Source organism: Electrophorus electricus, chromosome 2, assembly GCF_013358815.1.
Source record: "Electrophorus electricus isolate fEleEle1 chromosome 2, fEleEle1.pri, whole genome shotgun sequence".
Classification (NCBI taxonomy): domain Eukaryota; kingdom Metazoa; phylum Chordata; class Actinopteri; order Gymnotiformes; family Gymnotidae; genus Electrophorus; species Electrophorus electricus.
In genome coordinates, this window is record NC_049536.1 from 14891257 (window position 1) to 14907629 (window position 16373).

The following is a 16373-nucleotide window of genomic DNA, read 5'->3' on the forward strand; positions in this document are numbered from 1 at the left end:
GTTAAACATAGAACACCTATACATTAATAACAGACTACACAAAACAAAGTTACGGCTATAATGGTCCGAATGAACACAGACATAGCGACAGTGACCAACACCGGTGCACACACTGACAGGGATTTAAATAGACAGACAAACAGTAAACCCTGCGCAGGCGTGTGCAATCCCGGAAGGCGTGGTTACAGAACACATGTGAATCCCCCTGCACGTTGTGGGCCGTACCACGTAACTTGTGGGGGGATGAGCGTTCCATGACAGCTCCTCCTCCCAAGGGGCGCGGCTCCCGAAGCGTCCTATGCCCGGACAGCGAATCCCAGGCCGCGGGCGTGCAGGCAAGCACAAGCACAAGTACACACAAACAATGTCACACACAAACAATGTTCGGTTCCCAACCGACATAAGGCGGGCCAGGAACCACCAACCTGGGAGTTCTCGCTGAACGAGGGAGAAAGGCAGAGTCCCTGCCTCTCTCGGCGCAGTCCGGTAAGCTCCACGTAATGTGTGAGGGGGAAGCAGTCCTCGACAGTGACCCTTCCCCACGGGCGCGGCTCCCGAAGCTTCCCATTCCGGGATAGCGAACCCCAGGCTGCCGCACACACACACAAACACCGCACGGCAATGCCTGCTGCCCACCAAACTTAAGGCGGGTTAGAAACCTCCCACCAGGGAGACCTCCTCGCATGGGGGAGAAAGGTAGAGTCCCTGCCACTTTCGGGTCAGTCCGGCACGCTCCCCACAACGTAATGCGTCTGTAAGCAAACATAGAGCACGAACATATACAAACAAATGCGCCGTTAAACACACATATTAGCTCCTCTGCTAGCTCCGCAGGTGCTGTAGATGTGTCCTTGGCCCCAGTGGACACACGGGGGTGCACGTACGCCCCGACTCCAGGCGTGCTATCCCCCCTAACGGTCCTGCTGTCGCCACCGCTCTAGGAGCGCCCCTGAGGCAGTCTGCATCCGAGGCATTGGGTGGATCCCTCCAGTCTCGCTGGCGAGTCCACGGAAAGGGAGGAACTCGGGATTTGCCCTCACTAGCCAGAGACCTAGCCGGCTCCACCAAACCACGGTCCTCGTAGCTCTTCGGCTCTCCTCGATCCTGGCTCGGTAGCCTCAGACCCCCCAAGAAATTGCTGTGTATATAGCAATTGCTGGGGGTGTTCCCCTCCACCTCCGGCGTGGACGCAGACGCCGGTCTCGGTCCTCTCCCCAATCTCCTTGGATCCAGGCAGCAGCGCGTGGGGTGCTCCCGCTAGAAAGGTCCTGTGGTGGTTGGTCATTCTGTAACGTTGCTGCTGGCCCGAGTGCCACAGGGCACGGGGCAGGACGCATAGACTCCCTTGACGTTGTGAAACATTTAATGACATACACAACAAGGGTGGCACTCACACATAACACTGACAGAAAACATGACTGTACATTTAACGCTAAACATAGAACTCCTATACATTAATAACTACACAAAATAACGTTACGGCTGTAATGGCCAGAATTAACCCAGACGTAGCGACCATGATCAAGACTGGTGCACACACTGAGCGTTCCGTGACACAAAGTTTGCTTCTATTAATTAGCTAACCAAGATGTTTCCCTCTGAATCATGTAACAGCCATTATCCAGTTTGAAATCTAACTATTTATTTATTAACTATTTATTTTAGCCATTATTACCCAGTGAGGAAAATTTGATCCTCCTGAATATGTATGTACCCTGTATATGTTTGTGATGTTTGAGATCACTCTATATTGCATTTTTGTATTTCTGTGGATAATCATAGGGTCTCTTTAATAAAATCAGAATTTTACAATAACAGAAATGGGGGTAAATGAACGAATGAAAAATGAATACTTCTGTGTCTGTGATGTTGATACAATGCAATTGATATGATGACTCTCAGATCGCTTCTTTGGGAGGCCATGGCACTCCATAGTGTCATTTTCTTTCTATTTTTTCCAGGCAATCACATCAATTTCAAGTCCTTAATTAATTATCAAGCCCTTAATTATCAAGCAAAGGTCCTCCAGGGCCTCCAGTCACTTAGGGCCCCCATGAGTCAAGGGACAAATACAAATGAGATTTATGTGTTCTTAAAATATATAAAAAATATGTTTTTAAAAAGCTTACTATCTGCCTTCATTGTAATTATGTTTAGTAACCTTATTGCAGCACCAGCCCTGATAACAGTTGCAATGGCCTGGTCCATGTGTTTATGTAATAACACCATTGTGTAATTGTAGACCACTGCATAAACTAAAAACAAAGTTATCAGAGTGGAGCAGAGAAACACAAAGAGTGATGTAAACAGAAAATTTATCACTGCATTTTTGAAACTTACTAGTATTTTTCTTTAAGAACAGATTCCTGCCACACAGGCTCTGAAAACTGTACATAATGCTAGAACTAATGTTCATATAGACTAGTGACTGGAATACTGACTTCTCAGTGAATCACATCTATTGGGTGAGCTCACTATTAAAGCCAGCTCTTTCAGCTTCCACATGACTCTTCCTTTCTATGCAGTTAATTTTTTAGAACATACCAAGATTGATTTATGGCACAGCCAAATCAATCACATCACCTTCAAGTCCTTAATTGATTATCAAGCCCTTAATTATCAAGCAAAGTTCCAGTCACTTAGGGCCCCCATGAGCCAAGAGACAAATACAAATGACATTTATATGTTCTTTAAAAATATAATTATATATATTTTAAAAGCTTGCTATGTAGTATTATTGTAATTATGTTTAGTAACCTTATTGCGGTGCCAGCCCTGATAACAATTGTAATGGTCTGGTCCATGTGTTTATGTAATGACAACATTGTGTGACCACACCAAAAAATAAAAATAAAATGATCAGAGTGGAGGCGAGAAACACAAAGACTGAGGAAAATAGAAAATTTGTCACTGCACTCCTGAAACTAACTAGTATTTTTCATTCAGAACAGGTTCCTGCCTCACAGGCTTCATCTTTGTATAATGCTAGAACCAATGCTCATATACATTAGTGACTGGAGTTCTGACTTTCTAGTGAGTCACATCTATTGGGTGAGCTCACTATTAAAGCCAGCTCTTTCATCTTCTATATGGCTCTTCCTTTACTTGCAGTGATTTTTTTTTAAAAACATGCCAATATTAATTTACAGCACAGTTAAATCAAATGTGCGAGCTACAGAAACCTTTCACTTTGCAAATTGCAATATTTGAATCTAAATCTAATGTCAAATTATGGATATGAAGTTTTACTTGAGGCTATGGCTTCACTTCATCGAGGGAGTTACAGGACCTAACTATTTCACTTGTATTGAAACAAAAATGCATTAACAAAAATGCTCTTCAATGCTCCCATCATTCACTTAAAAGAGACAGCTCAAAGAGACTTAACTTGTATGGATAGCCCTGCTGGTCATACATACCCCACTGCACAACAGTAGGCTGGATGAGTGAACATGGAATTTAAGAAGAAATCGGCAAATACTTGTGTGTGTGTGTGTGTGTGTGTGGGGGGGGTACTACCTACCCCTAAAGGTCAAGGTGATTGTTTCAGTGCTGGTTGAATTGCAGAGCTCAAGGAATGTGTACAGTTACAATCTGGCTAAATCCTTTCTTCAGATGTCATTATGTAAAGGTCATGCATGGCCAAGCATGTACAGAAAGACTTCTTACAATGTAATTTATGAATTCAGTAACAGCTTATATTTTGCAGTGATGAAGAGAGTAGCACTAGTAAATTTTAAGAGTTGCAAATAACCTTCTGCTCACAGATGATAATGGTCGCATTAATTTACTTCTTGATCTAATTGCAGCATTTGACACAAAAAACTATGATGTACTTTTCTCTCATTTTTACTCCAGTGGCATATCAGGAACAGCATTTTATTGGTTTCATTCCTATCTCACAGACAGACAACAATACATTACTATTGCTAAACAAAGATCACCCACTGTTCTTGGACCACTTCTTTTCATTATTTATATGAAACCACTTGGTCAGATCATCCATAGCCATAATCTGAATTTTCATTGCTAACATGATGACATCCAGATACATGCACAAAACTGACTTTCCACCCCAGTCCCTCATAGCATGCATCTATGAGTTAAAACTCTGATTGAATGAAAACTTGCTAGAATTAAATACAGAAAAAATGGAGATATTGTTTTTTTTGGGCCCAGAAACCTAGTTGCTGAAAAGCTAATTACACTATTGATACAGACACTGTATTAGTGAGGCTTACAATCACTGCTAAAAAGTTTGGCATGCTGTTCGATTCTTCGCTAACTTTTGAAGCACACTAATTTTAGAACGATCAGCTACAACAAAAAATCTGCTCACATTACCCCTATTCTGAATGAGTTGCACTGGTTAGCAATCACGTATCCAGTAAAAAATACTCCTCACTTCCTTCAAAACCCTTCATTTGCTGACCCCAGATCATCTTAGGGGGCTCTGCCATCACCCCCTGTTCTTTCAGATCCTTCTGCTTGCTATGCCTCACACTAAACTTTCTTCTATGAGTGGCAGATCCTTTGGTGCTATAGCACCAAAACTCTGGATTCTCTATGCCTCTCTCTACAAACCTGTACTTGTCTTTTCATTAAGTCTCTTTTAAACCCATCTCTTTCACCAGTATTTTTGTCCCTAAATTTTGTTGCTTTGTAAAGCAGCCTTCGTTTTGTGAAAAGTACAATATAAATAAAATGTATTATTATTATTATTATTATTATTATTATTATTATTATTATTATTATTATTATTATTATTAATAATAATAATAATAATAATAATAATTATTATTATTATTATTATTATTATTTATTATACATTGGCATTACTTATTATTATTTATTATTATAGTTGGTTTTGCTAAGCACATAAGCCATATCATTCCAAGACTGGGAAATCGCTGTCATCTTGATTGTCATAAGGAAAGGCACTGTTGTTCTGGCGTAAGTGTAAGTGTGATATGTTCCAGAGCTCAATGGCATCCATTGTCCATCTGAAGCTTTTTGCTAAATGGTAAATAAATGTACTTTTTGAATTTTTGCAGTTACTTCACAGTTTACACAATGTGCTTGAAAACCTGTGAACTGTACATGCAACCATTGTTTTATTAAAAATTTCTCCAATATCATGATCTCTAGTGTGAAATGAGAGCCATTGTTATAACCCAGCATGTCATTATTGACTTAGAGAAAACAGAGTGTAATGTGGTTAATGTTACACTTCAGCAAACATTAACTAACTGATTTTTACACTGATTTCACACTCAGAGATCAATGTCATTGAAAAGAAGGACTACAAAATCTCTGTTCCTGATGGTGGCAGTTTAATGTATGCTCACAAGCAATTTGATCACCTACCTTTTCCCTGCAGAGACTGGTGGCTTTAAAAGGTATACCTCTTTTACATTGAGGTGCTAGATTATTAGGTATGCCTCTCTACATGCGCATAACTTTAGTGCTGGGGACAAGAATGCACACCATGTGATGCCTTCACTTACCTGACACTTTTATCCAAAGCAACTGGCCAATTATGACTGAGTACAACTTGAAGATTAAGGGCCTTGCTCAGGGGCACCACAGTGGCAGGGCTTGAACTGGCAACTTTCTGATTACTAACCCAGTATCTTAATCACTGAGCTAACCACTTCAGCTACCTACAAATTTATATTCCATTTAAGAAATCACCTGCTCAGGCACACACATTTACTGCAATGAAATCAAAACTGGGATTGAAAGGAAGTTTTTATGACCATATATGTCAAGTCTGTCAGGACTGAACAATACAAGAAGTATACTATCTGCAATATGGTTTATACTTTGGTTAATATATTTGTAGTACAATTGTTTTTTAGTTATTTTGATTTAAAAATTATTTCTTATATTTCATGCAGTGTTAGTTGTGCTGCAAATATTATCTCAGCACCATATGACAGGCTAAAATAGAAAGACAAAGATTTTCTGATTCTGTCATTAGGAGCATAATACATTTTGTTTTATTGATGAAAACATGCACACCATTACTCAGTTGTTGTTGAAAAAACAAATCAAGGACATCTTGTAGAGGAAACGCCAATATATTCAGAGTGCTACGGGGATGCTAGACAGACTTCAAGGAGCAGTAAGGACAAAACACCTTTGTGTTTTGAAATGCTGGATGTCCTGTGCTGCCTTTTGTTTACACATTCTTTTAATAAATTTTTAACAAACTGTAGGGTAGCGAACACATACAAATACAGCACACACACACACACACACACACACACACACACACACACGCACACACGCACACACACACATATATATATATATATATATATATATATATATATATATATATATAGATAGATAGATATATAGATATAGATATAGATATAGATATAGATATAGATATAGATATACAGTGTAAAGCTAGGAACACCTATTACACAACCTTTTCAGCACCTCATATTGTTACACTTTTTATCATATGGACATCAGTTCCATTATGGACTTCAGAATTTGTATTTGTAAGTTAATTTTCATATCACTAATGTCCTAATTTATTTTACTTAGTAGCTACATCAGTTAAATGATGTTAATGGCAGTTATTTAGTTGGGTCATTGGTTTGATGTTCTTTTAAATGAGTGCAGTGTTGGGGTATGCAGGCCAAAGCAGAGTCATGAACAGGATCAGTTAAAGGGGGGAGGGGGTGTTAAAGACATACTAAAGGGGCAATTAAAAAATGTAGGAGGAAAAACAGGTGAATGTGTAACACAGATACAGCAGCAGACTAGGCAGACTAAACAGGCAAGGGCAAGGCAAATATCAAGAAAACCATAAAGCAGGTAAACAAATTCAAAAACACGCAGGGAAACCAGAACAGCTCGGAAACACTAGTACAAATTGGTCAAGACTCCACAAAGAACATGCCAAACAAGGGGGTTAATATATACAGGTAATCACTTGAGGAAATAGACAATGGGTAGAAACAATACACAGGCGATTAGGCACACACAGGAGGATTATGGGAAATGTAGCCCATGGGTGTCAATTCTGATACATTAAAAAAAAGGTTTTACATTTTTAAAAACAGCTTTCCCCTAAGCATTGATAACTATAAATAAAGTAAATTACTTAATGAATCAAAGGTAGAGAAAGACTATTACAATGAATGTTCTTTCCACCATCTTTATTAAGAATTTTACTCTATAAGGGTTTTGTGTCTTTTCCCCCTCTCTTCTCTCATTAATACTGAATTTGCATTTGAGTAATATTTGCACTATATTGATTTTTAAATAGTATATAACTGTAAGATCACAGTGTACATCTTTTAAAGCTCCTCAGAAATCAAAACTATTTCAGAAACTAAAGCAATATTTCCCCTGGTCCAATCCTATATATCAATTGGTCTATATTTGTACTATGTTAAACAATCTCAACAATATACAGAATGTTAATTAAAAATTCATGACAGTATATTTGAGTGAGTGCAGGAATGATTCCAAATTATACTGTGTATGTCTGTAACCTTGAAGAAGGTTAGTGTCATGGAATGCTCCCCTTTTGCTGGTCACGTGGTATGGCCCGATGCATGACGTGGGAGTTCTTTGTGACCGTATTGTTTATAACCATGCCTATGTTGTTAAGCACACACCTGCATCAGTTTAGTCTTGTCTCGTTTGTATGCATTTAAACCCTTGTTAGTGTGTGCATTCTGGTCAGTCATTGATCATGTTGGTATGTTCGCTTTCACAGTTTATGTTATATGTGAGTGCCTGTGTCTGTAGCTTATGTTAATAAATGTCTGTCTTCATTGAGCAAGTCTGTACGTCCTGCTCCGTGCCCTGTGGCACTTGGGCCATTATAGTTAGCAACTATGCCAAAGGCAAAAATAGCTAATACACGCACATACACACACACAAATTACTAAGAACATGGTAATATACAAACTTACAATATATCGCTGCATCCCTTTTTGTGTGTATGTTCATGCAAGCATCTGGGTGTGTGTGTTTTACCAGCTGGCATGTTATCTATCCCTTCATTTTCCTTACTGCTTAATGCATACACACAGGCACAGGTATGAGAGCACACACACATGTTGTTACTTTTGTGGTGTCCGTTGTTGGCCAGCGGAGGATGGGGCCCCCCTTTGAATCTTGGTTCCTCTCAAGGTTTCTTCGTCATGCTCTAGGGAGTTTTTGCTTGCCACTGTCACCCTTGGTTTGCTCACTGGGGGCAACATCTGTTGTAAAAAGTGCCATATAAATAAATTTGACTTGACTTAACATGTATATTTCCTGATGATACCAGCTTATTGCAGTACTGACCAAAATATTATGCTTGCAATAACATGTGAATGCTGTCAAAACACCCACAGAACTCATCAGTAACATCTGAGATTGGTCAGGATGGTCAGTGGCTGCAGCACACATCTACAAAAACAAACTATGACTTGATAGGGGGTTCATTTGTTATTGGAATTTTCTGTTACGTCAGTATTTCAAAGACCAAAAACCTAGTAATAATAAATAATTATAAATAATGACAATACATAATTAATAATATATTGTGAAATCCACTAAAAACACTGAGAACTGTTGAGATGTGTGTTTTTGTGGCATAAAGTAACAAAGAAATCAGTTTTATATTGATATACTGCATTTATCCATTGTGTTGTTTTATGGTTTGGACTTGAGGCACACAGGAGAAAAAAAACAACAGCCTAAGACAAAACCTATTGTTCACATAATATGAAATGAGAAGTGTGTGTATTTGTGATTGTGTGCACCTTAACACAGTGAGAGCAAACCTCTTATCTGTGAAGCTCTTATTTCTCATACTAAGACTCACAAGAGGTGTTGTTTGGTCTGTAAATATAGTCCTGATTCAGATAAAGTTATTTTGCCAGCCTATAATTCCAAGAGCTCCCATACCTCCTAGTGGAAACCAAGATAAGCCCCAGATTGTCTTTCTGAAGTACAGTGTCAAACCAATAAGAATTGTGATCATTTTTATTTCCCAGTGTATTACACTATATGAACATAGACAATGCATACCAAGCTGCTCAGCAGGTAAAGCAAGGTGTTTACAACAGCAGGGTCATAAGTTCCTAGTGAGCACACATATTGTCATAGTCTTAGATAGGCTTCTCTGCATAAAAGTATCTGACAAATGTTGAAAAATAATGTTCATTTTTTTCTCTTCCGTGTCTGTAGAAATAGACCTGGGCTCAAAATGCCACCCCCCACTGGGTCGCTGGCCGTGGCTCCCCCGGATGGAGGCTGGGGCTGGGTCGTGGTGTGTGGAGCCTTCATCTCTATTGGATTCTCCTATGCTTTCCCCAAAGCCACCACCATCTTCTTCAAAGATATCCAGAACATCTTTGATGCGTCATATAGCCAAGTTGCCTGGATCTCCTCCATCATGTTGGCAGTCATGTATGCAGGAGGTAAAAATGGGATAAGGAGGTAAAGAGGGTGGGAGTGATAGTTAAAAGACCAACCTGACATTCAGTTTTCTTTGCCTCAAATTTGCATGTTTCTATATGGGTAAAAAAAAAAAAAAAAAGAACTGTGGTCCATTTTCCAGTTCACTTCAAAGCCATAAATATAAAAAATATGTTTAGAATAATCTTGTCACATTTACAAGATTATGCTAAACATATTTTTTATATTTATGATAAGGTTTATCTTTTAAAGCTGCCAATATTCCTCAAGGGCAAGCCATCATCCTCAAGGGCAAGACATCATATGATCTGTCAAATAAATAACTAAAATTCTTATATATCACTCTCAATATCTATCCACCAGATTTTTTAGATCTTTATATCTCCTTGAGATTTTGAAATTAAAAAGCATATTTATAACAATATAACTATTGTTATAACCTATATTGGTTATATTATAATATAACTTTAGGTAGCACTTTATTCTGAGTGGTCCTTTGTAGATTATTAATAAACTTTCAACAGACTGTCAGTAGAATATCAACAATATATCAGTGAAGTGGCAGTAGTGAATCATCTAAAACATTCAAGTTAATATCTTTATACAGTCTGTAGAAGGGCAAAACATATTTGCAGGGCTCACTGACAGTGGCCTTTCCACCTCTGTTTTAAACTTGTTCAAGTCCTACCTGAATGGTTGTAAATTATTAGGTCACACTTTGAACTCATTCATTCATGTTTTGTTTTTGGGTCCCTCAAAGGTCAATCCTGGGACCAGCACTATTTTAGTCAATATATGATGTCATTAACCAGGATTTATAATAATAATTACAATAATTACATCTTTTCCTTCCATTAGTATCCAGACAATACATAACCGTATGGTTACTGATTCCTAAAGGTCTATTAGGTCCCTTTTTGATTGTCGAGAAGATATCAAATCCTGAATGTGCTATAATTTTTTTTTTTATAGCTGAACAAAGACAAAAGCAAATTCCTTGTTTTTGGAAATGGAAAATGGAGAAATGTTAAATGTCTCTGTGTGCTAAAAACTCTGCCATAAATAAAGTCAAGCCACAAACTTAGGCTTTATACCAACTGAGAAATATGTCTGTGACCTACTTATTACAGCTGATAGTGAATAAACGTATACATGTTTTTTTGTTAGTCTAGTATGCACAACAGACAGGGGAGCTAGGCAGCACCCTAGGAAAACAGGAACTCAACCCTGGGAACTCCACTTCCCAAGATCCTTTGGTTTTTCTCACCTTTTCCCCTTCTGTACAGTACTTTATTTGAGCATGCTGTTTTTTCATGCACAGGTTTACAATTCCTAGCCTCTGTGGTTGTAGCCATTCTCAGGGAATACTCAATGAACTTGGCTGTTTTGTTTATGTCTATCTTGATAGCAATGTCATTTACAGTCAGTCCCTAGAGGAGCACATTGGGCATGTCATTTGGACTGTCCAACTTCTGTTGGAGAACCATCTTTGTTAAGCTTGAGAAGTCAGTGTTCCATGCAGCAACACTGTCCCTCTTGGGCTTTATAGTGTTCGAGAACATTTTCCACATGGATTCGTTCAAGATTAACCTAGTAGCCTATTAGCTCAATCCCACTTGCCACTGGCAGTGTTTACTGGGGCTTGCCAACTTCTTCCAATGCTTTGTGTGAAACTTCAGTTCTGTAGTGGCACCCAACCCCACCCTCAGCTGGAAGACCAGGACAGTTTCACTGGATGGCTGAAGCCCAGAAGGCATTCGAGGGTATTATGGGGAGACGGACTTCACCTCTGTGTGTCCAATTGCTGGATCCGGAGGAACCACTTACTATTGAGGTAGACACCTACAATGTTGTTGTTGGAGTAGTATTCTCCCAACACAAAGACCCAAATAAAAAGCTCCAATACTATGTATTTTACTCAGACTCACCATGATGGAGCTCATTTACAGTATTGGGGACAGTGAACTCCTGGCTGTCAAATTGGTCCTTGAAAATGGAGGCACTGGCTAGACTGGGCCAAACAATACTTTGTGGTCTGGAATAAGCACAAGAGTCTGGCCTACATATAAAAGGCCAAGTGATTCCTACAGGCCTGTCTCAGAGAACTCCAAACCAGAGGCTCTGTCCTAGCAACGGGCACCTCCGGGGCCTGACTATTTACTGGAGCCTATTATAACTATTCCACACACCTTGCCCCACTCCGCTCTGGAATTGAGACTTTCATTAGGGACCCCCCCCCCAGAGTCTTTATATGCCTGTAGCTGTAAGGCAGAATGCTCTGCGATGGGGGCACATATCCCCACTTTTGAGACATCCAGTGGTAACTTTGCAGCTGTTTCTGGTGGCTGGAGATGGAGAAAGACCTCACCATTGTCACCTCCTGTGAGGTGTACACAAAGAACAATGTGACAAGGTCAGAACCCTAGGAGAGCAGGAACTCTCAGCTCTTGGAACGCTTCCCAGAATCATTAGGGCTAATCAGTGCTGACATTGCATATGTGCTAAACAGCACTGACTGCACACACCTGCTAAGATCGGAATTTAAGCCCACTCAAGCAGCAGCCCAGCATCACAACTTTGACCAGTACTTTGGAGAGCCTACAGAAAGGGAAAAGGGAAAAAAGGAGACAAAAGAAAGAGACAAGACCTCAAAAGACCCACCACTCTCTGGCTCCCCCCAGCAAGAATTCTACAATTGTTCATCACTATCCTGTCCCATTACACTTTTGTGTCAACAAATCTAAATTACTGTAATGCTTTTTTTTCTATTCTGCAAAAAAAAAAGAAGTTCTCTCTAGCTTGCAGTATGTGCAAAATAGTATTCTCAGACAGCTTTACTGTGAACAGGTACTGTGAACATCTGTTCTCAGACAGCTCTCAGGCTACCTGTGTTTTCTAGAAATTATTTTAATGATACTTGTAATGACCTTCATATGTCTTCATAGTCTCTCCCACTCTAGCTCTAAGATGTCATTCTTGGTTATGTTCCTGCAAGAGTTCTTAAATCTAAACTGTTATTAGCAAAATATGTAATATTTAACACTGTTGTTTCAAAGGAGATTTGTGTGTACTTTAAGAGAACTCCCTTGATTGGTAATGTCATACCCAATAGTCATGACCCATAATAACCTAAAACTATGTCAGGTGTCCCAGTGTTTGTTTTCCTCTCATTATTTCCTCATCTCTGGTTTCCTCTCTTCATCTGCTTTGTGAACATTGACAGACTGAAATTGTCATGCATCTTTTATGTTGCCAAGCAACAGGCCTTCCCTAATGTTTAAATTAGATCAGTCCTTCTTCGAGTAGTGGACATTTTAGTGTTCAATGAGTCATCCAGTGAAGGTACATTAGGCCCTTCCTTGGTCATGCATTTCAAAGAGGAAAACCTCAATGGTCAGTTGTCACACACACATTAACCTGTTATCTCTGTCATCTAAGTGCTGCATCTATGTATGCATAATGAAATCACCCAGAAGTGCCACTCTTCATTGCACCAGGTAACTGAACTCCTGCCACAGATGCCTGTTACATAAGTAACCCCAGACACATGATGACTCTGTTTGTTGGTCTCCTGTTTCAAGTTGCTGTGAATAGCAGTGTTAGATAGTACTCAGCCATGCGTTAAACATGCCTTAACTGTCTGTCAGATGCTCCGTCTGAGCATAGAGAATTTATGGCATTTAATTATATATGCATCTGGAATTTCTATGTGTGATAAATAATATATTTTTAATATTAAAAAGTTGCATAATGTGTCTGTCATCTTGAATTCAGCAGAAGGATGACTACTGTGATAGCACAACATCATAGTAGTTATGTATTACATTTGCAACATTTGGCAGGCTCTCTTATTGAGAACGACTTACATATTTATCAGTATGTGTGCTCTCTAATAAACAAACCCATGACATCAGTGTTACTATTCCCTTTGCTCTACCTGCTCTACCATATTAAAAGTATCCAGCTAAAATTTTCCCTTTGGATAAAAAGTCACTCATGAAAGTGGACAATAAAGGTTGAAACATCATACATAGCTACAGTCAGACAAATGACTTGAGAATACAGTTCGGGTACCAGGAGTGGTGGATTATATCCTGAAATTAAAGATAAAGGTACATAAAGAAAGGTAGGGAAGGATACAATGATCACTCAGTGTATTTTGTAAAGAGATGCCATGAAAAAATACAAGGTGATGGACATAAAATATTATGTCATAAAATAAACTTTCTTTAGGCTCAGTTAAGACACTGCAAAATCTGTCAACAAAGCCCCACCACTGTTGAAAACCAGTCAAATTCATATGCTATTTAAAAAAAAGTTTATTCTGAGACACTTCTAATCATTTATTGTTTGTGGTTATTTAGAAAGTTATTTAATATCTTATTTGGAAATAGTTTCTCTAATTTTTCATCAGTGTCTAAATCAACATAGTTCAAATGTATGAGCTTGATTCTAGTTCAGATGTGTTTAAATGGCTTTTTCCCATCAAAATAGTGGCTTTTTTTGCCATTATTTTTGACCAAAACTGAGCATTGCTTGTTAATTCTTTCTCTCTCTCTCTCTCTCTCTCTCTCTCTCTCTCTCTCTCTCTCTCTCTCTCTCTGTGTTTACATGTGTATGTGTGTATTATATACACATTATATACACATATTTACACATGTATATGTGTGATGTATAGATTCAAAGGGGGCATATTTATCAGAAGCTGTATACAAAAATTACAGTGCAAGATTAAATAAATTGTTATATATAACATTGTTATATATAACATTAAGATGACAGGAGTCAGGAGTCAAGAACATCCAGGCAATACTGTATTAATCCCTTGTAATTTTCCTTATTTACTTTAAGACAATCTTACACATAAACTGTAAAACTGTTGATTACATGAGCAGACATGTGGACACTATACATTCCTTCATGTTTGGCACGGGGATTTAAAGATTATTTCACCCACCTGAGTTTCTCACGCTAATTTTAGCACTGACCAGTTCTTTTTAGGGTTTAAGCCACAAGGGTTAGCCAGGTATATTAAAGCCTTCATCACATTGCAGAGCACAGTCGGCTAACATTATAAGCCGTTTAAAGGAGTGATTGCTTGAAGGCCTAAGTGTACTGGCTCTCACTGAACTCTCTAGCTCTCATTGGGCCCTGGTGAAATTCTCCAGCTGCTCTGAATGCAAATAAGGTGCTCCTGATAGCTTAAGGTCTGGTGCAAATTTATGTGGGTCAAATTAAGTGAAGCAGTGTCCCCTCTTACCTGGTTTTGAATAGCATACATTTTAGCAGAGGTAATAATGCCTCCCAGGACATTGCTGGTTATAGGTCAGATCTTTTTTCCTTATTACAGGCACCTAATTATTCTACCAAGCTACCATTTTACTCTGAAATATGTTGTACAGAAATTGTAGGGATAACTAGCCAGAAGAAGCTACAATACTACAGTTGAAGGACAAGCCTTACTATAATGAAATGTTTTTAGTATTACTATAACACATATATTAGTTCATAACCATGACTGTAGGGTTCTATAGCCATCAACTAAAAGCAGGCTTTATTTCCTTAGGCAGTTAAATGCCCAAAGACAGAACCAAAATGAAATGATACTTCTTTTTATTTCATTGATTGTGCAACATGACTACTCAGATCCTTTTGTTTTTACTGAAAAGTTGAGTGGCTCTTCTTAACAGTGGCAGTCCAAAAGCAGTACTATGAGTGTGAGGAGATTTTTCAAATTTGGTTGCCAGGATTCCTCACAAAAAATGTTGAAACATACCCCCTTTATGTCTTCTGTGTTCTCTTTACTGTCTACCCCAAAGACAAATTTGTTGTGTTTGCCCCCTCCTGATCACGTATAATCTTTTTGTTGTTGCTGCTGCTTACTCTTGTCTGACTTGCACTGTCCTATGTTTTAGTTTCCACAAGCTTGACCCAGTCCAACTGACATGTTAAATCTATTTCAAGAGAAGGAGGCTTATTATCATCCCATTTAAATGAGTAGTGAGTGATGTCAAACAAACTGCATAGTTTTTCTCCTTCATATTTCTTGGACACAGTGCTATGGATTTGATGGTACCAAGAAATCACCCAGTTCCCTAGTTAATCTTTTTTGTCCTCTGTTTCAGGCCCTATAAGCAGTATACTAGTAAACACATATGGATGTCGGCCGGTCATGATGACGGGGGGGTTGCTGTGTTCCCTCGGCATGATTGGTGCTTCCTTCTGCAACAATGTCATACAACTCTACATCTGCATTGGGGTGATTGGAGGTGAGTGGGTGCAACTTCCAATTAGGTTTATTCAGTGACAGTTAAATCCTAATTTTGTTGAATCCATATTAATTTATTAATATGATAGTATTAATATTAAATACAAATTCTACAAGCTAAATTGGTGGATTATAGTAATGTGCTGGGAAATGCCTTAAATTATCTTAGATTAACTAATTAAACTATCTTAAATTAATTTTCATTAATTAAATTAGCGTAAATGAACTTAAATTAGCTTGCAAGATAATGTAACTTTTTTAAGTGTAATTGCCACTTTGGGATTTTCTTTAAGAGGGATGAATTTTTAAGACTTAGTTTTCATATAAATATAGAATGAGGAAACAGATTAATAATAGCAACAGACTTTTGTGTATATGCAGTTTGCACCAGTTCTCTACATTATGTTTTAGCATTGTTTGTCCTGTGCAGCTTTTTTGAATTAGCATAGTTGTTCACTACAATTTACAATTAACTTTTTATTTAAATTCATGTGTTTCACTTTACACATAAATTTAAATATATTGGCCATTTGGTACTCCTAAATCCATGTGCATACAACATGCAACCAGTTTTATGTATTCTTGCTTTCACAAGTCGTTTGACCACTCCCAAGGTGACTTCCATGTTATGGAATGATTAGCCTTGGATCTCACTAAAATGTTTAGT

General features: G+C 38.5%; 1 protein-coding gene across 2 annotated transcripts in view; it reads left to right on the forward strand.

The window, feature by feature from the left end:
• Nucleotides 1–16373, forward strand: part of zgc:165507 (monocarboxylate transporter 2) — a 28401-nt gene that overhangs the window by 2631 nt on the left and 9397 nt on the right. For both annotated transcript variants that reach the window (XM_035523693.1, XM_027023001.2), the window contains exons 2-3: nt 9208–9440; nt 15564–15707. In XM_035523693.1, the coding sequence (XP_035379586.1) occupies nt 9227–9440; nt 15564–15707 (358 nt within the window). In that variant the 5' untranslated portion in view covers nt 9208–9226. The remainder of the gene's footprint in view (nt 1–9207; nt 9441–15563; nt 15708–16373) is intronic.